Source organism: Lynx rufus, unplaced genomic scaffold (assembly GCF_022079265.1).
Source record: "Lynx rufus isolate CCGP_SWC_20201006 ecotype Redwood Valley unplaced genomic scaffold, mLynRuf1.p SCAF_2, whole genome shotgun sequence".
Taxonomy (NCBI): Eukaryota; Metazoa; Chordata; class Mammalia; order Carnivora; family Felidae; genus Lynx; species Lynx rufus.
The window spans coordinates 9,772,994-9,800,013 of NW_025814834.1; the positions used below are offsets into that span (position 1 = coordinate 9,772,994).

General features: G+C 44.5%; 1 protein-coding gene across 1 annotated transcript in view; it reads left to right on the top strand.

Moving 5' to 3' along the window:
* DNER (delta/notch like EGF repeat containing) overlaps positions 1-27,020 on the top strand; it is a 317,674-nt gene that overhangs the window by 197,917 nt on the left and 92,737 nt on the right. Inside the window, exons 6-7 of the mRNA XM_047082312.1 lie at positions 3,280-3,433; positions 26,814-26,927. Coding sequence (XP_046938268.1) covers positions 3,280-3,433; positions 26,814-26,927 — 268 coding nt within the window. The remainder of the gene's footprint in view (positions 1-3,279; positions 3,434-26,813; positions 26,928-27,020) is intronic.

Genomic DNA, 27,020 nt, shown 5'->3' on the forward strand with positions numbered 1-27,020 from the left:
AGTAAGTCCGTTTTGTCTTTTGTGCTGGTTAAATGAATTGGACCTAATTAGTGATATTATAGTGGGTGAAACTTCTCAAGGTTGGTGTAACAGTTTACAGCTTTCACTGATCACTGGTTTCCACAGCAAATATGCCAACAACGTAGTTTCCTAATACACATTCATGCTTCTTACAAATCAAGTCTTGCAATTAGTACAACAGACCTCTCGATATAGGAAAGCTGGTTGTTCTTAGAAGATAGACTTAGGAAGAAATCTAATGTTATGGACGTATGATACAGAATACATAAAAACCTCACTAACATCTTGTGGTCATGGGTATGTAAACATTTCTTAATCTTCTTCCTGATCCATCAGCCAAAGTTTAAGAATCAATTCTGTGGTTTTTCTTGGTCAAAAACCATTGTTTCAACAGTTTCTTGAAGTTTCTTTCCAGCTTTCTGCTGAAAACAAAGCAAAACAAAATGTGCGGCTTCTGTTTTAGCTTTAGAGTCAATCAAAGATAACTTGAAGATATTTGATTTGGGGCTTTTAATAGTTTATTTCCACCAGCAACATATTTTCCATGGGACACAACAGAAGAGTTATATGCAAACTACATCCCCCAAATAGCCAAGGAAATTGATCTGTAACGTGGAACTTCTGGATACAAACCAAGTAAATTTTAGAAGACAGCTGCCAGAAATAATGACACATAATAATTTATTATGATGCTGAAACCCATTTCGGAATTGTATGAGCTGGACACGCACAGTGTTTACATTTCAAAGGCAGTCGTAAATCCACAGATGCACAAAGAGCTCAAGACACATCTCTGAAGATATCCAAGGTGCGTTGTGTTGCACATTTGGACAAGGACAAGATTTTCCTTAGCAGATAGTTCTAGAAAAAGAGTTTCCTATTTACAAGGCTGCCTTTCTCACAGTCCTTGATGCAACTTCTCCCAGCTTCCAACTATAGAGTCTGTGCAAACACACACAAAGGGAAGAAAACTCACAGTATCATGAGAAACCAGACAAGAAGTCAACTGTTGCTACAGGCAGAGGGAATTTTCCATTTGCCCCAAAGAGGTGTGAGAGAGGATGGAAACAGAAGGCAGAAAATTTAACTCTAACTTAAGAAGAAAAGCCATTGCTTTTATTCTACTTGTTCTGGTTTCTAACATATAATTGAAGAATGCATTCTGAAAGTTAAAAAGAGTTGATTATGCAGATTACAAGGATTTCTCATATCCCCTTAACGAAAACGCATTCAATTAACAAAAGAAACACACCTACATAAAACCTGGCAGTTTGGTCCAGCTAAATGTCATGTTTGACCGTCTGGCCTCTTGCTTGGTTGCTGAGGTCAGGGGTCCATCCACTCCTGGTTTGGTCACTTTTGGTGAGGAGCATCTTATTATGGTATAAACTATGATCTCACTGTGCACAGGACAGCCTTTCTTAGAAAAAGAGCCTGTTGGGATGGGGCAGGTTAAATGGAAAGCGCTCAAAGTATAGCTCCAAATAGAATGCATCCATAACACAAGTTTGCATAATGCCTCTGGGGTGTTCCTTCTAGGAATGCAAGGTGGGGTGAGGAGTAGGGCATTTGAATATTCACAGATTGCTAGGTCAAAGACTGAAAGAAAGAGATTATTGTTTTTTAAGAAGCTAAAATGGCATTTGATACAATTAAGTCATTGTTCCAGTTTTCTACTTAGTGGTAAATTCTGCAGACCTCCCTTCGAAATCACGCTTATTCTAGAAGAGCCACCAATGCAACCGTGAGGACTAGAGAAGGGAAGGGGGCATTATCATTATTTGCAACTGATATGCACTTTGGGGCAGGGTTGTTTTATCTAAAAAAAACCCAAGAGGATCAAGTAAAAGCTCTGATCTGTAGTGAGAGCTCAGCATGATGGCCAGTAATATAACTGTAGCATTTTACATGTCAGTAAAAACCGCTAAGAAGTATGATGGGTATTATCAGAAAAGGATGAGGAGAATGTTTTGTAGCTCATTAACGGTAGCTACAAAGAAATCTAAATATGCAGTAGTACATGTATCAAGAAATGGGCAAGAACTATTAAACTTGATTGAGAGGCGAATATATACATATATATTAAAGAGAGGAATGGAGACGTTTCCTCCTTCAGGAGGAAGGAAGGCACCGTGGTGTGCTTGGGGGTCAGGGACCCGGGTGGGGATTCTGAGTTAGTAACACCTGGAGAAGAGGGAAGAGTCTCTCTCTGAGATTGGAGGCAGAGGGCTGGGACTGGGGAGGAGGAGGTGAGAAGAAGGGCGGGCTTGGGAGGGTCTGTGGGTGGGGCTTTGGATGGGTAGAGATTTGAACACCTGCCTCACGTAGGGGCTTGGGGAATGCTGGGAAGGTGCTTTTTTCTGTTTTGTTTTGAGTTTTTGTAAGTAGTAAGCTTTGCTCATACATTGTTCCTTTGTTTCCTCCATTCCCCTCTTCATGAAGATCTGCAGTAACAACATACGTTGCTTCACACGGGACTTGGGGCCAGATTAGTGTTTCTTTTAGATGGTTGCCACCTTCAGGCACTAAGGCCTTAAGAAGAGAGCAGGAGGGCTCGGTTTTACTTGGATTTTACAACTCTCTCAGAAATGAAGCTCCCAACCAAATGTAGTGCTCTGAGTTAATGGTCTTGTTACCAAGATAGCAGTGATATAAACCAAACAAAAAGTTTACTTGGATTATACTCCTTTTCTTTTCCCTTGCTCTCAGATCATCTGCATAGCTGTACATTGAGGCTAATTTACAGGGTGATTCAGTAAATTCTTTCAGTGCTCTGGAAGGTGGTCAGAGTAGGACATTTGATGATGTTTTTGTTTTTGTTTTTTTTTGTTGCAAGTGCTGACTGTGCTGAAGGATTTTAGCTGGTTGGCATGACATCTGATTTAATGGCTATAGCACAATGTATCTGCTCTAGCAAAACTGTCATTTCCATGTCAGGTCAGCAAAACTTCATTTTTGCTTAAAATACAGTTATCTTTTCCACTCCTATTTTTAGTAAGATTGAAAATGGTTGGGATAAATATCAATAAAAAAGAATGAGAAAAGTAAATGTTTGAAATTAAAATGTAAGGACATACATACAGTATCTCTCAAAGCTATGATTGTAATCAGATCAAAATATAAGTGATGTGATGAAAACATTCAGTATTGGTGTAATTATAAAAAGAAGCCGTGCCTTTGAACTTCGAGTTACATTTTAGAGCCAAAGCATACATTTTAGAGGACTCAGGTAACATATATGATATGTTTGTGTTTCAGGCAACTTTCTCCTGTAGCTGTGATGATCAGTATGTGGGCACTTTCTGTGAAGAATTTGATGCTTGCCAGAGGGAGCCTTGCCAGAACAACGCCAGCTGCATAGATGCAAATGAAAAACAAGACGGGAGCAATTTCACCTGCGTCTGCCTTGCTGGTATGATTTCCATAGATAATGGTTACTACCTATCTCTCTGTAGAATATACACATTAATTAAGGACGCGTAAGCAACGCATTGTCCAGCTGTTAGACAAGGCAACTCGAAGATCTCACTTGATGCTATCGATGTGTGCTTCATTTGAAGAAGGATGGAAGAAGGAAATCCACATGGGGATAGACATTATTGTTCCTTGGCTCGCTTTCTGACATTAGGATGCTTCTGTCTTAGCGGTCCTCCGTTTTTGTTCCGGGATAATGATATGCTTGGTCAAAGAGAGGTCTGGACATTTCAGAAACAATCCTGCAAATACACACTGAGTGTAGACTGGGACTGTGCTGGGTGATTATGCTTAGTAACAAGAAAAATCTAGAATGAACTGTGCGGGGTGCTATGTAAAGCCACCTCATCCTCCCGTTTTTGTTAATTTCCTTTTGTTCATGTGTGTTCATTAAGCCGAGTTCTTGGTACACTGTTCTCCACAGTGGGGGAGGTCTTCAAAGTTCTTTGATCAGTGTGAGGGATTCGTGGGTTTTACATGAGACTTTCGAATCCTTGGAGCACAATGGGTGACCAGTAGGAGAACACAGAAGCCAGTATGCCCACAGACTTCTGTGTTCCACAGTCATCTCAATTGACTTAACTGCTCAGCCAATTCAGTTATTAGCCCTCAAGGAGCAGGAATGGCATTACCGTGAACATTCTGATATGCTCTTTCAATACAGCTTAAAAGCAAACCCCAAATTTCTCCTTTTTCACTATTAGATAATGTGCAAAACTGGCATCACCTTTCCTTTTCCATCTCGTCCTGTTGCCAACATTGGCCCCTGGGTGGGGATTCAGGAAGAGGTGGGAGTTGGGGAAGGCCAGAGGGATAGAGAGAAGGGGCAGTTGGAGTGATTGAAGTGCTCACTGTCCGAAACGGGACCGAACGATGCTAAAGTTTATATGAATACATGAAAGTTCTTCACTCATCTCTTCCAACCGAAAGATCGATCACAGGGATAGGTAAATAACCTGATAAATTCTTTCCAGACCCAGTGTGTGTGTGTGTGTGTGTGTGTGTGTGTGTGTGTGTGTGCGCGCGCGCATCTACATGTGAGTGTGTATATTTCTCTTTGACATCAGATGGTTATTTTTCTATACGCTTTTTTAAAAAAGTGATTATAGTATGTGTATATTTGCCAGTACATCATAGACAACCTTTCACGTCACTACATATGGGTTTGCCTCATTCATTTCAACAGTCACACAGCGTGTCTCCTAAATTTGTGTCTCCAGGTCAGACTCCCTCCAGACCCCCGTATCTGCTGCTTACTTGACATCCCCCTTGAGATGTCCCGGGCCACCTTAAGCTCAGCCACTGCACAGTTGAGCTCATCACGCCCCAGCCCCACTCTGCTCAGCTTCCAGTGTCCCATCTGTTTCCATCAGCTGTACATGTATCTGCAAGTCGTCCTGGGTGCCTCCCTCTCCCTCACTGTCCACACCCCTTCTACCTCCAAGTGGTCTCCGTTTTTACTGCCTAGAGACCTCTCAAGTCTCCCACCCTCTCCGCAGCCCCACTAACGCTACCCCTAAGCTAGCTGCCTCTGCCCCTTGTCTGTGCTACTGGGGTCCCTCCCACCGCTTCTCCATGTTCTCCTGAGCATGCTGTACACCGAACCAGAGTGATCCTGTTAAAGTGAGCACCGGCTTTTGTCCCCATACCTTCCATTCTCCTCATGGTGGCAGGTGATCATTTTCCAGTGCCGATGTGATGTAGTTGCCTTCCTACTTAAACCCCTTCTTCCCATTGCTCTTTGGAAATAGACCCATATCCTCAGCCTCATCCTCCTCTGTGACCTGTTGCTCACCCGCCTTTCCAGCCCCATCTCACCGCACTGCCCGCCGTGCTCTGGGTCTGGCCACCTTGGCCTTTCATCTCCCTGACGGCCTGAGCTCCCTTCTGCTGCAGGCCTGTCTCGCTTCTTTGTTCCTACGCGGCCCCTCTTCTGCCTTCCTTTCGCCTAGATGAATGCCACCAAGTTTCTGTTTCAGATGCCCCCTGTCCCCGGGGAAGTGTCACTAAATGGTTTAAGCTAGTTCTCCCTCCCTCTTTCCCTTCCATAACCCCAGGCTCCTTTCTTTGACAGCCCTCATCTGTTTTCAGGGCACGTTTACACGTGTGATCTTTTGATTATAGCCTGTCTTCCCCACCAGAGTTAACCCCATGGGAGTGGGGCCCCAGTCGGTCTAGCTCATCACTGTGTCCCACAGTGTCTGACAAATTGTGGGCACTCTGTCAATGTGCTGATGAGGTGAGTTAATGAAAGCATATGAACATGGCCTCATGTTTTAATCCATCTAGTGATGGATCTTTAAGATGTTTTCAATTTCCGCTTTGTAAGTCGTGTTAGAACAAATAACGAACCTTCTATAAATAGTCCCAGTCAGGGTTGGTGGGTGGAGCTTGTCACTGTCTGGACTGGAATGATTTCAGTTTGATATTTTACCTAAGTCTGTTCTCAAAGGGCATTTGTCCCTTTTATTAAAGGAGCTCATGTGCACAGAATTGGAACCGTCATAATGCTTGGCTGGTGACATTCTCTCATTTTGTCTGCAACCTGCTTTTGTATATTTTCTTAGCTATTTTAATAATGTAATAATCCCTGGTGAAACCAACATCAAAACCAGAAGTTCAACCCCATAACTAGTCAAATAGTTTCCTCATTAGCCCACTCCTGGACTTCCCCTTCCCATCTGCAGGGAATGATCACTCTGAATCTTGAGTTGATCTGTCCTTGGTTTTCCTTTTTGTAAAGTTAGACTATTTACATGTTTTCATAGAAGAATTTAGTTTTACTTTAATTGTTTTCATGTTTATAAAAATCGTGCCATGCATGAGTCATGTTATGGTATCATGCATGTAATTCTCTGGTGCTTTCTTTTTTCATGAGATGTGTCCATATTTTTGAGCTCGTTCTTTTGGACTGCTGTATCAAATTCCATTCTCCTATTCCCCTATGGACCGGGACCGACAGGCACATTTGGGTATGTATCTTTGGTCGTCTGTGTGCTGGAGATTGTTTTAGGTATATACCTAGGACTGCAGTTGTTGGAATATAGGCTATGTAATTGATCACTTTGGCGGGGGGTGTCATGTCAGAGGGTTTCCCAAAGTGGTCACGCTCTTATATACTCCCACGTGTGATGCATAATTGGTCTTGTGAATTCACACCCTCTTCAATGTTTTGTAGTATCAGAAGTTTTCATATTTGCTGACTGAATGGGTGCGAAAAGGTGTCTCATTGTGGTTTCTGTATTTTGTGGCTACCAGTGACCCCGAGCTCCTCTTCATATGTTTATTAGCCACGTGTGTGTCTTTTCTATGAAATATTGTTTTCCTGTCTCTTGCTCGTGTGTGTGTGTGTGTGTGTGTGTGTGTGTGTTCTTCTTGTTGGTTGGTAAGTGTCCTTTGTTTCTTTTTGATCCTAACCATTTGTCAGCTGTATGAACTGCAAGTATTTTCTCCTTCGTAAGCTGTCTTTTCGCTTTGAGGGGTCTTTTGATGAATGGACATTTTTATTGTATTCTGCACACTTCTCTAGTTACTACATTTTATGTACTATTTAAGAAAGTATTTCTTTACCTGGAGAACTAAAAGATATTAACCTATATTTTCCAGTAAGCATTTAAAAATTCAATTTTGCCAGCCTTTATTTAGTATGAATTTTATTTTTGTATATGTTTGTTGAGATAGGGAGCTAATTTCATCTTTTACTATAATTTTATTTTTCTTCTTCTTTGAAAATACTCCATTTGTGTAAATATGAAATATTTGAAACTTTATATTGTGTCCCACCTGCTACAAAGCTACTGACAGAGTTAGGAATGACTGGATGCCTAATACATTTTTAATTGTGCTTACTCTCAGGCATTTCTGCACTGTGATGATTTACCCATTGATTTGAAATTTTTCAGAAGCATATCTAATTATTTTACTTATTAGTGGGGAAAAGGATTTCACCTTTATCTAAGATGACTTAACATCTTCCATGTTAATAGCATATCTTGGCTATGAGGCACATACAGATATACAGGATTCTCCTTGGGGAATTGGGGAATTGGACTTCGAATAACAGTAATAGCAATAACAATAAAAAATACTCTGACTCTCAATTGACATAGGGCTAGGGAGTTGCATTTTAAGAATATGAATTTTAATAATTCTACTTAGATAGACTCAAGGAGTTTGGTGATTACCAGTAAGTTCATCAGGAACCCAAGTAGATGGCAGGCAAATTGATCTTGATTTATAAACTGATCATCTTTTTTTTTCTTCCATTAAAACAACAAAACTATCTTATAACAACACATTGTAAATTTTGTCTTTCTTTCTTTCTTTCTTTCTTTCTTTCTTTCTTTCTTTCTTTCTTTCTTTCTTTCTTTCTTTCTTTCTTTCTTTCTTTCTCTTTCTCCCTCCCTCCCTTCCCCTTCCTTTCTAGAGAGCGTAAGTGAGGGAGGGGCAGAGGGAGAGGGAGAATCGTAAGCAGGCTCCAACCCCAGTGCGGAGCCTGATGCAGAGCTCGATCTCAGGACCCTGGGATTGTGACCTGAGCCGAAATCAAGAGTCAGATGCTTAACTGACTGAGCTTCTGAGGTGCCCCTCTAATAAGCTATTTCTAACAGTTGTCCTGTTTCCTGAATATCACAGATTGAGGACTTCTCAATTTTCATGAAATAATACACATTTTTATTAAGGATATAGATGCCTTTGTGCATTGGTCACAGTTTAAACAACTTTATAAAATAGTGTAAATAATCTCCCCTGCGTTTGGAATGTGTTGTTCTCTGAGCTTCTTCCTGAAAGGCGTGTGGTTTGCTTAGGGTTCTCCACTTGTGAGGAAATCCCTCCACATATGAGGAGCCCTTTCTTGTTTTGTACAAGTTTAAGGCAGTTGTAGAACCCCAGCAGCTATTTCTGTCTTCCCTGCTGGCCTTGAATCTATAGCGTGTCTTTCACGTAAGGTGGCCTCGCACGGGCTGGGGTCTCTCAGTCGCGCTGCCTCTGTCAGGGTCTCCCCGACTCCCCAAAGCTTTCTTTCCTTGCCTTTCACAGAGCTGGGCCTGTGTGGGTCTCTTCTCCATGGCCTCCATTCCTGCTATGCTCTAGAGCAGATCCTGATCAGAGCTAGATGAGATTTAGGAAATGTTACCCTGGTGCCCTCACTCTCTCTTTGCTTGTCTGCTTTCTGACTTCTTCCTGCTGTTTCCTTAAGTAGGGCTTTACCTTCTCAATTCGTGTTCCTTGCAGGATAAGCCCCTCCCACTTCTAGCTTCCAGCTCTGCCTCTCCACGAGCTTTTCAGGGCAGTCAAGGCAAGCGTGTGTGCATGCGTGTGCATACGGATAGCTAATGTGTATTTGCATGCTTGTCTGTGTGTGCACACAAAATAGCTAATGCTTATTGTTTACCACATGCCAGGCCCATGCTAAGTGCTCTCCAAGGTTGCTCTTAGAACAATCTCTGAGTTAAGCAGTCTTAATTATACCTATTTTATAGATAAGAAAGCTGAGGTATGAGGAAGTTTGTAACTTGGCCAAGAATATTAGGGTAACACTTGATTGTGCTGCAATAATATATCAGTCGCCAAACCTCAGTGGCTCCCAAGAAAAGGTTAATTTCTCCCGTGTCGTAGTCTGATGAAGGCCCTTCCCTCCAGGTGGCAACTCAGGGATCCAGGTCCCTTTGTGTCATGAAGGTGCCACCATCAAGAGGTGGCCTTCACAGTCACTGCTGAAGGATAGAGGGAACTGATTGGGTGCGATGTTCTGCGAGCAGCACCTGGAAATATCTCATATCACCCCCACCACATGCCATTTGCCATAATTCAGTCATTTAGCCCCCAGAGGCTTTGACTAGGAAGAGGAGACGAGGTGAACATTTGCATGGTTTCTGTTGTACCAGGTGCACATGCCAATAACTGTTGGGGCTGGGACTTGACCCAGGCCCTCTGCCTGCCTCCAAAGCCCATGTTCTTCAGCATCTTGCTGAGCACTTTCCTGGTACAGATATGTGGCCCAGGCCCATGTCATTTCCTTCAGCGTCCTCACGTCAAACAGGTGTCTTCCTAAGAGAAGCAATATTACACACTTTTGTCAAAAGAAAAAGGACTGGTTTCTCAAAATGAGTTTTCTACTTAATTTAGTCCTGAACATCCTCAAGAAACTTATTTTTTATAGGAAAAATACATTTTCTTTGTGGAAGAACTATTTACAGGTTAATTAACATCAATTAATTGACCTCTGAAGCCCCAGGTAAATGCATAAGAACTCTCAAAGAATATGAAGTCTGCTTTCCTTTAAAACTGTTTGTCCTGCTTTGCTCTGGTTGTTGCACGTTTGATCATGAGAAATTACCTTGTTTGATGAATGAATGAATTCGAACCAGATTCTTCTCACCAGAGAACAAAAACTCCCAACAAAGTCTCTCCTTGGAGACATTGCTGTCTTGACGGAATGCTTATTCCTCTTGATAGGAGAGCATTTCTTGGTGAAAATATTATCAGTGAAGAAGCTCAGATCCAAATTTGCCAATATTTTTATATTTTGCTTTCAGTTCTATGTCAAATGTCCATACAAATATAATTTTTTTGAGTCATGGTAAGTTAGAGATGTATGAATATGGCAGATTGGGTGTAGAGTTGATTAAGTAATAAACTCTACTTTAGTTGTCCTTTTGATTTTTTTACAATTTTTTGAAAGCAGGAGATGATTTTTTCAGTAGGAATACATTGATAAATGTCATATACATGTGTCTATGATGTAAAATGAATTACAGATTATAGCCAATAAAATTTTCATTTGGGGCAGGGGATTTTTTTTATCAAGTGTGAGTGATATTTTTCTTGAAACTTTCTTGCAATAGTTTTCAAAAAGAAGGGGATTGTCAACAACGTCAAATAGTTCAGGAGAACCTAAGAGGAGGTTATTGACTTTGGCAACAGAGTTTGTTCAAGCCCTTGGTGGCCTTCTGTTTACATTGATGTGGTGTGGATTTCATCAGAAGCTCTGAGACCTAAGAGAACACATACAGGGACAGAAGCAAGGGAGGTGCCAGAAGTTACCAGACTCTCTGAAGGACAGCACCATATTTAGAAATAGTTGCGGCCACTTGGTTTTCTTGTGACAAAGAGGCTGTGAACTCCCCCAGTGACAGTGGTTGGCCATGATGAGGTGAACAGGATTTGGGCCAGATGTGAGAATTAATAAGTGGCAAACTCATGTGAAGGACAGAACCAGAAGGGGCTCTTCTTTTTTAAAATTATAGCATACTATTTAAGAGCACAGGCTCTGGAGGCAGAATGCCCAGATTGCAATCATAAATCCCAGCCAATTAGACCTGAAATGTGGGCTGTTTTCCCTGTTTGTTTCCCATCTAGCTCCAGTGTCATACTGTCTGGTCCAGAATAAGCTTCCTGGAGACCCTCCTTGTTTCCTGAGGTTACATGAGCCCCAGGTGCTAGAGTCAGCCTTGTGATCTAGACCCCCACCCATCTGCCCTGTGGACTAGACCCCTGCCCATCTACCTTGTGGACTAGACCCCTACCCATCTTCCCTGTGGTCTAGACTCCAACCCATCTGCCCTGTGGTCTAGACTCCTACCCATCAGCCCTGTGGTCTAGACTCCTACCCATCAGTGGTATAGATCCCTATGCCTCTACCCTGTGGACTAGACCCCTACCCATCTACCCTGTGGACTAGACCCCCACCCATCTACCCTGTGGACTAGACCCCTACCCGTCTACCCTGTGGACTAGACCTCCACCCATCTGCCCTGTGGACTAGACCCCTACCCATCTATCATGTGGACTAGACCCCCACCCATCTACCCTATGGACTAGACCCCCACCCATCTACCCTGTGGACTAGACCCCTACCCATCTGCCCTGTAGACTAGACCCCCACCCATCTTCCCTGTGGACTAGACCCCTACCCATCTGCTCTGTGGTCTAGACTCCTACCTGTCAGTGGACTAGACCCCTAACCATCTACTGTGTGGACTAGACACCCACCCATCTGCCCTGTGGACTAGATCCCCCCCATCTGCTCTGTGGTCTAGACTCCTACCTGTCAGTGGTCTAGACCCCTACCCATCTGCCCTGTGGACTAGACCCCCACCCATCTACCCTGTGGACTAGACACCACTCATCTGCGCTGTGGACTAGACCCCTACCCATCCCACTGGACTACAGTTCCAGAGCCAGCACTGCAAATCCTTCTGTGTCCTTACCATTTTCTAGTGGGACTCTTTGGGCAAGTCACACACCTTTCTGGGTCTGCTTCTCTGACTGCAAGATTACGGCAACCCTCATCATGACTTACGAATACCAAATGAGAATGTGAGCTCTTGGTCTGTTCTGTGGACTTGTATCTCCAGTATCTAGCCCAGGGCCTGGCACACAGTAGGGCTCAGTAAAGATCTGTTGAATGAATGAATGAATGAACAGAACGAGATGAAATTCTATATGAGGCGCACACATACGCAGTAGGGACTCAATTTTCTTGTCTCTCTTCATCGGGCTTCTCTGTGTAGCATATGTGTTTTTCACCTGCCCCACCAGATTGTGGCTGGCCTGAAATTCTTGATTTCTCCATCCCCTGTCAGTGTCAAACCCCATGCCTTGCACATTAGTGAATGTGGAATGCCTGATTAAATTCAAATTTAACTTCCTTAATCAGGATTTATTTTAGAAAAGCCTTCTAATATTGAGAATACAATTTTTCCTCAGAGGAGCTATTTCTTTTTCTGAAAAGAATAGCTGCGATGCATGTTCCAAACTGCCACTGCCGAAATATTATTAGCATTTTGCACAAAGCATTTTTCAACTTCAGAGCCCTTCATTGTTCCAGCTTATTGGTGATTTCAGCCTATTTTTTTTTTAAAAGCTTGGCATTTCCAAGGCACAGAGAACATCTCATGTGTTCCCGTCCCAGCTCTACTCAGTGTCACTCAGATAGGTGTTCAGATGCCTTTGACTGGTGAGTCAGAAGCAGGTCACCTCCTCCTGGAGACAAGCCCTGAGTAGGATGGGCTGTAGGTCCTCACACCCAGCCTCACTCAGCTCAGGAAGTGAGTGTGTGGGCAGGTGAATGCGGGTTTTTGCACGTGGCTTAGTTCAGAGGTTCCGAGCGGAGGGCACCTCAGAGCTCGTCTCTGGTCGTGGGGCAGGGAGAGCAGGGGTGACCCCAGGAGACTGAAGGACTTGACCAAGGTCTGCAAGCTTGTGGGAGACAGGATTTCAGGCCTCTCCACTCTGTGTCCATCTTTGGGTCAGAGTACATTTCACTGCAACATGTTCACGGGTTTGTGAATTTTCCATCAGTTACGAACAGGGCAGAGGGCATGGCCCTCTCCGATGGGCTGCGAATGCATGACCATGATGGCTCTTCACCCACTCGCAGGACAAGAGATGGTGCCAGCTGGGACCGGGGGACAAACCAAACTGTAACCTGCTGCTCAGGGTTTCAATCCAGCGCCTTCCATTTACTAGTTAAATGACCTTGCGTGACCCTCCCAACCTTTCAGCTCTCGGGTGTCCTTACCTTTAAAATAGTGAGGCTCACTCATTCATTCAACAATTGCTTATCAAGTATCTCCTACGTGCCAGGAATTTGCCAGGTGCCAGGACTACATCTATGAAACAGTAATGTCCTCATGCTCATGGAGGCTGCATTGTAGTGAGGGAGAGGAATCAACAATGTGAGCATGTGTGTTTCTTGGTGTGTGTGTGTGTGTGTGTGTGTGTGTGTGTGTATGTAGTTAAGGGAGAGGGTCAGGAAGTGATAGGTGCAATGAAGAAAAATTAAACAGGTGAAGAGATCAAAAGAAATGGGAGCATGAGGGTGATCAGGTGAGGCTTCTCTGAAGGGAAACTGCTTGTGTAGAGACCTGAATACAATGAGCTTGTGAGCTTGGGAACGATGTGACTGTTGGGGGGCATAGCATCCAGGCAGAGGGAATGGCACATGCAAAGGTCCTGAGGCAGGAGTACGTGCACAGTGTCTAAGAGCCAATGATGAGACTTGGTGCTGGGAAGGAAGCTGGACTGGGCCACGGAGGAAGGACAGGGATTCTATCGTGAAAGCGACAGCCCTAGTGTGAACTAGGGCAAGCCATCTGACTTCTCTCTTGAAAGGGTCACTCTGAAACCTGGTGAAGAAGAAACATAGGGAGGGGAAATTGGGAGACTACTCTCCAGGCAAGAGAGAACGGCGACTGGAGCACCGTGGTACCGTCAGCGGTGGAAGTTTGGGTCTGGGACATGGTGATGGTGTTGCTGGTAACACTTGCTGGGGGTGTGTGTGGGGGGTGTGAGTGGCCGTGGGGAGATGTGGAAGGCTCCAGAGGTTTTCATTAACAACAGCTTCATTGAGATACGATCCACACCCCGCCGAAGGGTACAATTCAGTGATGTTCAGAATATTTACAGAGTTGCAACAGTCCATTTTAGAACACGGTCGTGTCCCCAGAAAACAGCCCTCTCCCCTTTGCCTGCTGCCCCCCGATTCTGCCACCTCCTCCCCCCAGCCCACGGCCACCACCGATCTACTTCCGGTCTCCATAGACTTGCCCATCCTGGACATTTCATGTAAGTTGAATTATTTGCTATGCGGCCCCTCGTGTCTGGCTTTTCAAGGTTCATCCATGTCGTAGCAAGTAGCTTCATTCCTTTTTCTGCCTGAATAATGTCCCATTGTCTGTTTTTCTGTTCACCCTCCTCCTCCTCGTGTTTATCTGTTCACCCACTGGCGCACACTTGGGTTGTTTCCACCGTTTGGTGGTGGCGAATGGTGCTACTGTGAACCCTACCCTGGTTACCATCTCCCTTCGCTCCTCCTCCAGGGTCTTATGCTTCCGCCCTCTTCGGTCTCTCTGTCTCTGCCGTCCTTCCTCTTCTAACTTCATCCTTGGCGTCTCATCAGCAGCGGTGCCGAGGTCTCATCTTAAATCCAGCCCCTTAACAGGCAGAAATTTAGGAAGTGCCTGCTGCTGCTTCCATATGTTGATCTCTTCCTCCCCTCCCCCTCCCCCCTCCCCTCCCCTCCCCCCCTTCTCTCTCCCCTCATCTTCTTCATCACTGCCACACCTCCATCTGTGGCCATGTTGTGATTTCCTGCCCATTTAGTTACACTTCCTTTCTCTTTACATCATGAAGCTTCTCCCCAAGGTTATTGGTGGTGTCCTCCCCACTAATTTCCAGGGCTCTTTCTTTGTCCTCATCCCCTTAGAAGCGTTTCTCGCCTGGCTTGCGTGGTGTCTGTTCTCCTGAAACCGGTCCAACCCTCCTCCCCTCCTTCCTTTCCCCTTTCTCTCTCAGGAGCCACCCTCTTGCCCCTCTGCTGCCACCTCCCTCTGCCTTCGGCAGCAATCACTCATTCTCAGCTGTCGCCTCTAAGTGTCTGGCTTCCAGACCCTTCCTTCCAGCCTGTCGCCTCCGCTCCAGCACCCCCAGTGGAATTGGGACCAAGGCGCCGCTAACGGCTCATGTCCTCCTTGGACTCGACCCCAGACCTGCGGGGCCCCCCTCCCTCTGCCTCTCACACACTTTCAAGCCTGACCTTTTCCAGAGCTCTGGTTTCTATCAACGGTGCCATCACTACCCTTGTCACTCAGCCTGGAAGCCCCTCGTCTTACCTTTGGACCAGTCACCAGGTTTGCTCGATTTACAGCGATTTCCCACCTGCCCCAGCTCTTCCCCTCCCATCCCCCATGCCCTGATCCAGGCTGTCGTCTCCTTCTGCCTGAATGATTGCGATAAGGCAGTCCGCCCTCTCCACGGTCCCCCCGCCCTGCTTCCAGAAGCCTCATTTCCCCTGGGACTTGAGGGAAATCGCTTCATCGCGCTGGGTCCAGCTTCCTGTCCGTGACCTGGCAAGGCTGACGGAATCCACGGCACCGCACTCCAGGGGTGCCGTGAGGTTTAGGGAACACGGTGCCTGTGCCGTGTTCACCCAGCAAATGTCGGCTGCTGTCCCTGCTGCCATTCTTGTCGAGCCGCCGGTTCCGCGCCCTGCCCTGTGCCCCACTGCTGCTTCCCCGGCAAGTGACTTGGCCTCGGCTCCTCTGTGTCGCCCCTGTCTAGGGAGCCACTGTGGACCACGTGAGACCCTCAGAAGGTCCTTTTCTCCTCTGCTAAGACCCGCTCCCTGCCCGCTCTTCCTTGCCTCCGTGCTGGCCTTGGCGCCTGGGTGGCTCAGTCGGTTAAGTGCCTGACTTCAGCTCAGGTCATGATCTCGTGATTTGTGGGTTCGAGCCCCGTGTCGGGCTGTGTGCTGACAGCTCAGAGCCTGGAGCCTGCTTTGTATTCTCTCTCTCTCTCTCTCTCTCTCTCTCTCTCTCTGCCCCTCCCCTGCTCACTCTGTCTCTGTCTTTCGAAAATAAATGTTAAAAAAATAAAAAAGCCTCATGAAAAGGAAGTATAACACACACGAGGAGTAAAGAAATGTGGGGTTGGGAGTCTGTGGTCCTGGGTGCGATTGCAGGTTGAGCCACTCTCCAGCTCGACCTTGCTCTCTTGAGCCCAAATGTTCTCACTTGTGAAATGGAATAACAACTCGACCTTGTAGGAGTTAGAACGCACACATCCACACATGCACATGCACACATCTACGCACGGCCACAGAATGGGGGATGCGCCAAGGGCACCTCTTTGAGCCTCTCAGTGCTACTACAAGTTCAGCGGATGGGCGCTTTCGTCCTCCTTGTTGCCTCCCCAGAGGCTGGGCCCGTGCCCCCCCACCCTGCCCCCGTTTTGCCCATCCACAGTGCCTATGCCCGAGGAAGGGACGAGAGTTAAGCCCTCCCCCTAAATTGAAGTGGGTGAGAACAGGAAGCGACCGGTCTCGGACACGCCTTCCCCACGTCTGCCCTCCAATCAGAAACCTTCACGGATGCTGCTTTGGTAACCCAGCTCCGCAGCGTGTGGGTTTGAGGCCGCAGCCCCATCGTCCTCCCCGGGGCCTCTGCCAGTGCATCCGAGAGTGTCTGTTTGGTACCGTGACCCTGCTTTGGCTCACGCTGTGTGTTTGCTTCATGGGAACACATCTTCACTCCTCTGAAAGTGTCTCAGATTCCCCAGCTGTGAATTTTCACTCATCAAAAATTCTTTCTCGGGGTGCCTGAGTGGCTCAGTCGGTTAAGCGGCCGACTTCGGCTCAGGTCATGATCTCATGGTCCGTGAGTTCGAGCCCCATGTTGGGCTCTGTGCTGACAGCTCAGAGCCTGGAGCCTGCTTCGCATTCTGTCTCCCTCTCTCTCTGCCCCTCCCCCATTCGCGCTCTGTCTCTCTCTGCCTTTCAAAAATGAATAAATGTTAAAAAAAATTAAAAAAAAAATAAATAGAAAAATTCTTTCTCAGAGAACGAATACCTACCTTCCCTATAGCTTGGTTTATTATACAAACCTACAATTCAGCTGATAAATATCTTGAAGTCAGTCCCTTAACCTGTCTGTCTCATGGCATAAATTCTTAATGTAATACTTTTCTCCCTTTGGTTTCAGTTTTTCTTGGAGAGTCATCAGGACATCCTTAATGAAAGGAAATTTCTTGAAATCTCTCTCACTTTGTAATCACCAGATTAGACCCTATAGGTGTCGCGTATAGTCTGGCCTCTACCAATATCGCAGTTTCTTATTTGGGTTCTAGGAAAATGGAACGAAAGAGATTATTCTAAAAATAGCGATGCATGGTGCTATGTAGTCATTAATTACTTTATAATGAGTACTTCCAGAGTCCCTGGCTGTGTGGTAGGGGTTGGGGGACACAAATCCCCAACACCTGCTCTTAAATAATAGGAAAGCAGATCTGGAAACAATGCAGTGACAGGCACGATCATCAAGCCTGGGGGCTCCCGGTCACAGAAAGAAAAAAACATGTGCCCGCAGTGGAGTCAGTAAAGGCTTTTTCATGCAATATTTGACTTTCACTCCTCGGTCTTTTTCTTTTGTAATCTGTCACATGTGTAACTCTTAAATGAATAATATTAATATTTGATATTTTAAAAATTGCTGCTAGTTTCCTGGACCAGTGGTTCTCAGACTGTAGCATGCACCTTGAATCAGAATCACCTGGAGGGCTTCTTAAGGCCCAGATTGTAGCTTGTATTCTGCCCTCCGCTCGCCCCACCCCCTCCCAAGAGTCTCTGATTCTGTAGGTCTGGGATGATGCTGGTGAATTTACATTTGTAGCGAGTTCCCAGATGATGCTGATGCCTCTGGTCTAGGGACCACACTTGGAGAACTGCTGGTCTAAACTGCCTTTTAAAAACTGAGAGATCCAATAATATTGGCTTATTGCTTGGCAGTGTTAAAATCCGTAAATTAGCCATTCATTCAAAAACACTGAGCCATCTGCGATGTAATCGGGCACGGTGCAAGCTATGTAGATTGATAGCAACGCCCATGCTGCTCAGAGTGGGTCTCATTCGGTCATTACAACCACCCTGGAAGCCATGTATTGACATTTTCCATATTTCACTCAAGGGGGACGAGAAGGTCAAAGTCAGTCCTTTGATGTGCTACTCAGCTGAGCTTTGTATGGCCGTCCCTGACCTTTGACTGTGCAAGCCACTGTCCTTTCCACTGTGCCTCTTACCTATGTGTGCTAATTCGATCTGGTTACTTTCTAACTTTGAGATTAATTTTTCCTGATTTTGCTGGATGTCAGCTTTCTTCCATGCTTTTCTGTCTATTGCATATTCCGATTTTAATTACATTTTATTGACTGCCTTTCACAGATGGGCCTTCTATGTCTTCCTTCCTTTGCCCTTGGTTTTTAAATCATGTTTGCATTTGTTCAGATGTGTTTGTTTTTCCCCTGCCAGCAGATCTCACTACTTTTTTTCTGTTAAATAATTCCTGCCTTCTGACTTTGAAATTGGATGCCTCTGAGGTTGAATGTCTAGATGGCCCACAGATTCCTGCTATTTATTTCTTGCTTCAGAGTGCTAATATTAGGCCCTGCATCTCTGCAGCCCCAGCCCAGCTGCTCTGATCCCCCGAGGGCAGGAGCCGAGGCTGGTGGGTTCTCTCCCTGCCATCAGCTTTTCAGTACAAAACGAGTAGCTTCGCCTGACTGCACAGCCAGCTATTAAGAGACCAGGAATGTTAAAAATAGCTCCCGCCACCTTCCCACCTTGGAAGCTTTCAGGATGGCTCTCCAAAGAAACAATTAGATCCTACCTCCCTGAATCAAAGCGACACAGAGGAATAGCTTTGTTTCCGTAAAGGAATCTCGAAGTAAACATGCACAGAAACAGTTGTGCAGGGAAGCAGGATGTTTAGAAAAGCAACTGATCTATGGCCTTGTTTTTTTAACAGCCTGACTCATTTAGCCAACTTTGCCTACTGGTGATTTATCATTGAACTCGAGAAGGTTTTTCTTCATTTCAAGAGCACAACCAGCATAGACAGTGATTTGGGGGTGCTGTGGGGTACAGGTTTTGGTTATGTTGCTTGCGATCAAAAGATACTGTTAGGATGTAGTTGTCTCCAAACCATTTGGATGCTCGCAGGAAAACTTAGCCATTTTTCTCTCTATGCATGGATACATTTTAAGTTATGTTTTCTACTTAAGTACAAAATAGTATAAAATTAAAGACTCCAAGTATACATTAGACCAAATGTAATCTGGGAATGCATCCACTGAATGGATTATTCAGTTCAACGCATTTCCTACAAGGTATCTGGTTGCTTTACCATCTGCCGGCCTTCACTTAGTACATGTGCTTTATTTCGTCCAACGTCATTGCTCATGGTCAGGTGCTCTAAAAGCACTAAGCCTCCATTTGGGGTTGAGAGCTTTGCCAGTCGTCCCATATGTCCTTGAAAGGCATCCTTATTATATATCCCAAGGCATAGCTTTTCTTAAATCTTCTTTGTTGCAGTAGAATGTTCTCCAAAGAAATCATGAAACCTCTGGGATTCCCTAAAAGGAGAGAGCGGTATTTCCAATAGTCTTCTATTTTGGAACCAATTATTACGTTATTTATTCAATGAATGGATTTTGATTTCTAAAAATGTGCTGAAGGTTCGATATCCCTGCTTCGAAAGGACAGGTTTCTGTTTAAGGGAAGATAAAAGGCATTGGGATGAAGACAAGTGTTTGTAATCTGAAGGACCAAGGTCTCATTGACCTAAACCAGGGTTTCTCAACTCTGGCGTGAGAGGCACGTTGGGCTGGGTCATTCTTTGTTGTAGGGGACTGTCCTGTGCACTGTGGATGTTCGGCACCATCCTGACTCTTATCTACTGGATGCCAGTAGCACCCCCCAGTGGCGTGACAATAGACAATGTCTCCGGACATCACCAAGTGTTCCCTGGGAGGGGAGCGGGTGTCGGAGGGTAGAGAGAATCATCCTGGCGGAGAATCAGTCTGACCTAGGGAATTAAACCTGGATGGACTGTTGCAGGGCAACGAGTCCTGCTTCAGGTCTGTTGATTTGCCGTGTCTTAGGCGCCTGTGGAAGGTGCCGAACGCTTCTTGGAGAAGTAAGACTGAAGCTCAGAAGGGGGTCAGCATAACTTTTCATCCATCCCAGTCTGGCTGGGGAGGAGGGGTCCTTTAGCAGAGCACTTGCTCCATTGTGGTGTCCCTCGCATTGGAAGCATAGACCGTGGCAGAACACAAGGTGATTTTAGATAGCACCTGTTTGAGAGGATACATGCGTAGTTTAATAGCCATGTATTTATTTTAATGTGCGTTAGGGAAAAAACAGTCACACATTTTGCCCATGCTGTTCTGGGTATTGTTGCATAAGGAGAGGCTAAATCTAACTTGAGAGATATGGTTGATTTTAGGGCAGAAGCTTGAAGCAAGTTGATTGATTTGTGCTAGGAAATGTTTAAGTATCGAGGATTCAGAGATTACCGAGAAAGGCGAACTCCCAATTCTTAGGGAATTTGTTGTTGAAAGAAAACCAACAAAGAAAGGCCTTTTGGTTAATAAACATAATTGATGGAGCATGAAGGAACCCTGTGGGGGACAGCAGGAGACTCTAGGACAAAGCCCTGCTTCCATGGGTCACCTTCTAGGTGGGGAGGTAACAAGTCTACTTGTGTCTTGTCAAGTAGAGGTACGTGCTAAGAAGAAGAATAAAGAAGGGCTTGAGGCCTGAGGTCCGAGCAGGTGATTTCTGCGCAGAGACCCGGCTAATGGCAGGGGCGGCCGTGGAAGGGTGTAGGCTCAGAGGGAACACTTCGTGCAAGGTGGCGGTGGGGCTCCAGGGCTGAGGTTTCTGATGGCCACTCTAGGCTTTCCTGCGTAGGGAAGTGATCTGAAATGATCTTTTGTGTTTGTTCCCTTGCAAGAATTAAACATAAATCATAGTGATTCTCAAGCTCCATTAAACTTCTCAGCATATACTGGCTTAGCCTTATCTTTCAACTTAAGTTCATGCATCAAAAATCAATTATTCAGCTGAACATTTTAATTGAATCGAAGTCTGATAGACGCTCTCATGCACCAAATTATCCCAATCACGACACATTCTTTGCTCAATCTCTGAGATCACGTCACCATCTGTGTATGCGGTTCTTCCTCTTTCTGGGGTAAAAGACTCAGACCGCTAAGGGGAGAGCTGTGTTATTCTCGGCTAATTGCAGTTCTTGACCCAAACGAATTAGAACAGGCACTCAGGGGTTGGAGGTTGTTTCCGGGAGAGAGATTTTTGCCTGTCTCCCGAGACCCGGGCATCCGGGACAATTCTCAAGTCGGTGATGAACACACAGAGGCCACTCTTCTCCCTTATTGCCTCCAATGGCAGTAAACACTGGTTCACACTCTCCAAATGGGGTTGATTTCACAACACACAACCCCCTGGATTCATAAGACATCTTGACCTAACTGTTCTGATTTTATCTGTCATCCCCCTCGAGTTTGTAGCAGACTTCCTACCCTGCATCGCTGGATTTAACGTCTCCCTACCTGGTGCTGGAGACGACTTTAATGTACTCTCTTATGTCCTCTACTCCTTTATGAAATTCATTTTTAAACCCCCCCCCCCCAACCTCTGCTTCCTGCTCTTACAGATGAAACTCCCTTGCATTTCCTGTAGTCCCTTTCCCTAGGTTTATTGCTGACTTTCTTCTGGAGCTTTGTGTTACATGACAGTTTGTTTTTTAATTTTTTTAAATGTTTATTTATTTTTGAGAGAGAGAGAAAGAGAGACAGAGTGCAAGTGGGTAGGCAGAGAGAAAGGGAGACACAGAATCTGAAGCAGGCTCCAGGTTCTGAGCTGGTCAGCACATACCCCATGCGGGGCTCAAACCCATGAACTGTGAGATCAGGACCTGAGCCAAAGTCAGACACTTAACTGACTGGGCCACCCAGGTGCCCCTTTGTTACGTGACGGTTTTAAATTCATGTCACACTTCTCTTTCTAGGGCAGGACCACAACTGCTTTCGTTGTATCCTGTGTCTCTGTCACATCTTTGTGTGGTCCTGAGGCCACAGCCTGAAAACACCATTAAAGACTGTGAGAAGAAGCTTGGTGACTTTAGGGACAGTTGAACTCCACGGTGGCCACAGTGCAGTGGTGGATGGGGAGAATGTGTGGGGATGAAGGAGGCAGGGGCCAGATCACGTTGTGCCTTTTACCCATGGAGTCAAGTGTTTGGGTTTTGTTCCCAGCCCTTTGTAAAGCAAGTGGAAGGTTTTAAGAATAATAGGATATAAGCTATGTCTTAAAAAAATCTCTCGTCGGTTAAGCGTCCGACTTCAGCCAGGTCACGATCTCGCGGTCCGTGAGTTCGAGCCCCGCGTCGGGCTCTGGGCTGATGGCTCAGAGCCTGGAGCCTGTTTCTGATTCTGTGTCTCCCTCTCTCTGCCCCTCGCCCGTTCATGCTCTGTCTCTCTCTGTCCCAAAAATAAATAAACGTTGAAAAAAATCTCTCCGGCTACTCCCACGTGGACTGTAGAATGGATTGTAGGAAAGCAAGAGTAGGGGTAAGGAGATGGGCTGAGGGGCCTTGTCTTAGGTCCTGGTGAGAGGCAATGATGTCCCGACCTGGACAACGTGAAAGTACCATGTGGTTATAACACTAATTTGGAAGGGGGTCCATGAATGCTTCGGGTTTGGCTAAGAAGGGGCCATATCACTAGTTCTAAGGAAAGGAATGGAGACAGTTACTGCTATTTGCCTTGGTAGTTGGGTATAGACTTTGTCATTGGAAACCTGAATGAAGGAGATTTTCTCTGTTGTGCATTTTTAAGGACGTCTGAATGGCATCCACACCTTTCATGCATACTGCTGGGCCTTTGTATGGGCTTTTCTTTGTGCCTTGCCAATATCCCATTGGGAACTTACAACCTAGGTCTTTAAGTCCTGAAATGCCCATTTGTGTGTGTGTGTGTGTGTGTGTGTGTGTGTGGGCACGCGCGTGTGTGTGCATGTGTGTATGTGTGTGCGTTAGAGAAAATTCTCCTGTTAGCAACATGCACGAAATGACCACATAATACCTTTCTTATCCACTGTGTTGACACAATCATTGCTTTGCTTGAACGTTCCACAAGGTCCTCTGAATGTGTGTCACTGCTTTGTTTGGGTGAGGAAATGTCCATGATCACCATGGTTATTTTATTCCCCAGAGAAGATACCGGCTTCCCGCAAGATGGAAGAAAGAACCCAGGCAAAGCCTTCATGGTCTTGTAAAATTTAAATTCCATTCACTCATTTAGTTTTAACACCTTGGTTATGATATCAAATGAAAAAACAACAGACATGGATGGGTAATTTGTGTATGCCTTAGATGTGCAGTTCAGAATATTATATATAGGTTAATATCAGGGATTTGTCTGACAACTGTAGATTTCTGCTTTCTGCGGGTCTAAGAAATGACTCACTGGTGTTTAAGAGTCCCTGAAACCAGCAACAGGACACTCGCACTTCCTTGTCCTCTCCCAGATCTGGCTCCAGTTGGCTCAATGCAGTCAGTGATGGCGCTCCTGGGACTTCTGACTAAATTGGAACTACCTTCTTTGACGTCAAGAATCATGCCTGGCCTGGTGTGGACAAGCGTCAGGCCCTGAATTACAGCTGGGCAGACACACAGGCTGGTTATTGCTAGTAACTGACCAGCTGGTCACCTGCAGCTAAGGATACTCAGTAATCCCATAATCCCATCATCCCAGCTGTGCTTTCCTGCCTCCCTCACTCCTCCATTGCTGTTTTTCTTTTCCAGTTATATCGAACCTGTAGACATGCCAATATATACATACTTTATAGGTCTGAGTACACACTTTTATTTATAGTTCCATGTTTCCCCTACTGAAAAAATCCTTGCGAGAAAGCTGTAAAGCTTGAGAGCCAAAAGCAATGATATAGTGACTGGTCCCTGACCTGTGTTCCTTATTAGAGAGGACTATTGGCATTTGAGTAAGAAAATTTTCTTGTACCGGGTCGTCTCGGGCAGTGCAAGACTTTAGAATCTCCACCACTAAGTACTGGTTGGACAATCCCAAACACCCCACACACTGCAATGTGGATTGACCTCTTAGGTTGAAATCCTACTACGCTTGAATGCGTAAATATTGGAGCATTTAACAGCGCTTAAGGTTTAATTTATTAGATTTATTAGATAATAGTGAATTAAATGCATGGGAAGATTTGTGTATTATTCGACAAATGGGGTTCTTAAAAAGAAATTGTTGAAATTAATAAATGTAGTTTAAAGTGTTTAATTCAGTTTGTAGATGGGACCACACATTAAAGAGGCCATTAGAAGTGATCTTAAAAAAAAAAATCTCCATTAGTTCGGGATACATCCTGAAGTCTTTACAGGTGAAATGAAATTTGCTTTAAGATACCCCAACAGGGAAAATATAAAACTATGAGAGAGCTAGATGAAATTAAATGGACAGAATGCTAGTGATTGTTGAAGTTAGGTGATAGAGACATGAGGCTTATATACTAGTCTCTCTACGTTTAGGTATGTTTAAAGCTCCCAAATAAAAAGTTCAAAGAAAGTGAATGTTAAAATTTTCTCTAAAGAACTTCGAAGCTCATGGAATCCTGAATTTTGCTCGTATTGTTTCTATCTGGTAGGGACATATACATCCCTTACAGATGTATGATATCTCATTGGCTTTTGGCTATTTTTAATGATTTTGTGTGATTCTGTGGTCACAGTTTTAAGATCTTCGTGATGGCAGGATTCATGACTCTATATCCTGTAAGCACACTGCTTCTAAGAAGCCAGTATTTGTAATTGGCTGTCTTTTTCATGAAGGTACTTTTGTAGTCTGTTGTAGAAATGTTGAAAGCAGGGATTTAAAGAAAATTTTTGGTAAGCCCAAGAATAACCATGGTGTTTAGTCTGTGTCTATCTATGTCTGTGCATTTCCTTATACATCATTTTCTGTTATTTTCCCTTCATGTTAAATACATGTTTTTGAGCACGTGATGCATGTTGCCTCAGGCATGATGGTGCATTTAAGGGATTGGGCTCAGGAGTTTGACTCCCCGTGTGCCATTTTGAAAATCACTTAAACTCCCCAGTTCTGTTTCCCCATTCGTGAAACGGACATGGTTATGATACTGACCTCATAGTTTGCAGTGAGGATGAGTTAATGCACAGAAGAAAAAAGAAGTGTTCTATTATAGGTATTAGCTATGATTTTTAGTCAGAAACTTATTTGTAGCACTCTTCTGAAAAACAGTTTGCTCTCCCTCATTCTGAATTTAGGGCCGTCATTTGAAGATCTGTGAACATACTGTTATCATATTAAGATATTCTGTTCTGCAATTTTGAAACAGCTTTTTGTCCTAGTGTTTGGATTTTTAGTTTATACAATTATTTTATTCATCTTATCACATTCACTAATAAACTACAATCTCCTGAGCTGTTTTCAAGCCTGTAGGGGAGAGTAAGGTTGTACCTAAATGCCTCCACATTCACAATCTGTAATTTATACTCGTTTTGCAGGTAATTGAAGCTCAGGCGAATCATCCCTCTTCTAATATCACCGATTTACTTTTGCAAATCTCAGATTCAACTGCTAATGACAGTCTTTCAAAACTAATAATTCAGAAAGACAAGTTTTTAAATACTTAATGTACAGCCTAGCAAGGTATAAAATGCTACAGTATGATTATAATCATGTAGAAAATATCTGTGCATAAAAATTTCTGATAGGAATCATCTCCAAATTATTAAGAGTTCTGTCACTCAAATAACAGAACTAAGGGCAGAGCCTCTCTCTGTTTGACATCTTGTGTTCAAAGTTTCTTTCATAGCCATCTTCCACTTTAAAATGAATTTATTTCTCTGGAGGGCTTTGTTTTCAAAGTTACTAAGTAACGTGGAATTTATTCACTTAAAATTTTTTTGATGTTTATTCTTGAGAAAGAGAGAGAGAGAGAGAGAGAGAGAGAGAGAGACAGAGAGAGAGAGACAGTGACAGTTCAAGCGGGGCAGGGGCAGAGAGAGAGAGGGAGACACAAAATCCGAAGCAGGCTCCGGGCTCCGAGCTGTCAGCACAGATCCCGACATGGGACTCAAACCCACAAACTGTGAGATCATGACCTGAGCTGAAGTCAGATGCTCAACCGACTGAGCCACCCAGGCTCCCCTAACGTGGAATTTATTTAAAGCTTTTGGGTTGCACTCTCATAGATGGGAGTCCTTACTTCCGTATCACACATGTGTTTATGTTACTGTCCAATGAAATCCCCGCCAGAATCTTGCTTCACAGAGAATTTACTAGGCTGGATGGGATTCAAATAAAACCAAGAATAATATATTCAGGTGCTTAACATTATGTGTGTCTCAATCTCTTTATCTTTAAAATGAAGGAATGGGGCATGGCATTAACACAGAACGGTTCTTCCAGCTGTAAAATATAAATTAAAGAAATTTTAATGACTTGCATTTTTCCTTGTGCTTTTTAAAAATAGGTATTGGGATGACACTGACACAGGGAAAGTGGCTGTCCTCTCAGTTAGATGGCCTCTCAGTTAGATGGCCTCTCGTCTACAAACACATTGTAGACTGTGTTTTGTCCTGTGTCAGAAGGAAGCTGGGAACCCTCAGTTTCTGAAGGTTCTGACTCGTATTTCAAAGTAAAGTGCAGGGCTAAGGCTGAAGGAAAGTCTCTCCTTGCAGTAAAAGATTTTTGCAAAGTAAATGATTTTTGAACTGTGATTCTAAACTGCTAAGACTGTTTCTCATTGCAAAACCAAAGCAGACCGAGGAGGAGTGGCTGGGTGGGGGGCTCTTTTGCTCAAAGCTGCTGCTTTTGGTGGGTGGGGTACTGATTAGACTCCATCAGTTCCTGGGGTAGTTCGCAATGGTTTTGGAATAACACATTTTATAAAATATCTATCTTGTTTTATTCAGGTTATACTGGAGAGCTGTGCCAATCCAAGATTGATTACTGTATCCTAGACCCATGCAGAAATGCAGCAACATGCATTTCTAGTCTCAGTGGATTCACCTGCCAGTGTCCAGAAGGTAAGTATTATTGCCTAAGGATACCTGTTTTTTCTTCCCATTTTTAACCCATAAACTACTTTGATCAGCTTTAAATTTCTGAAAACCTCCGTG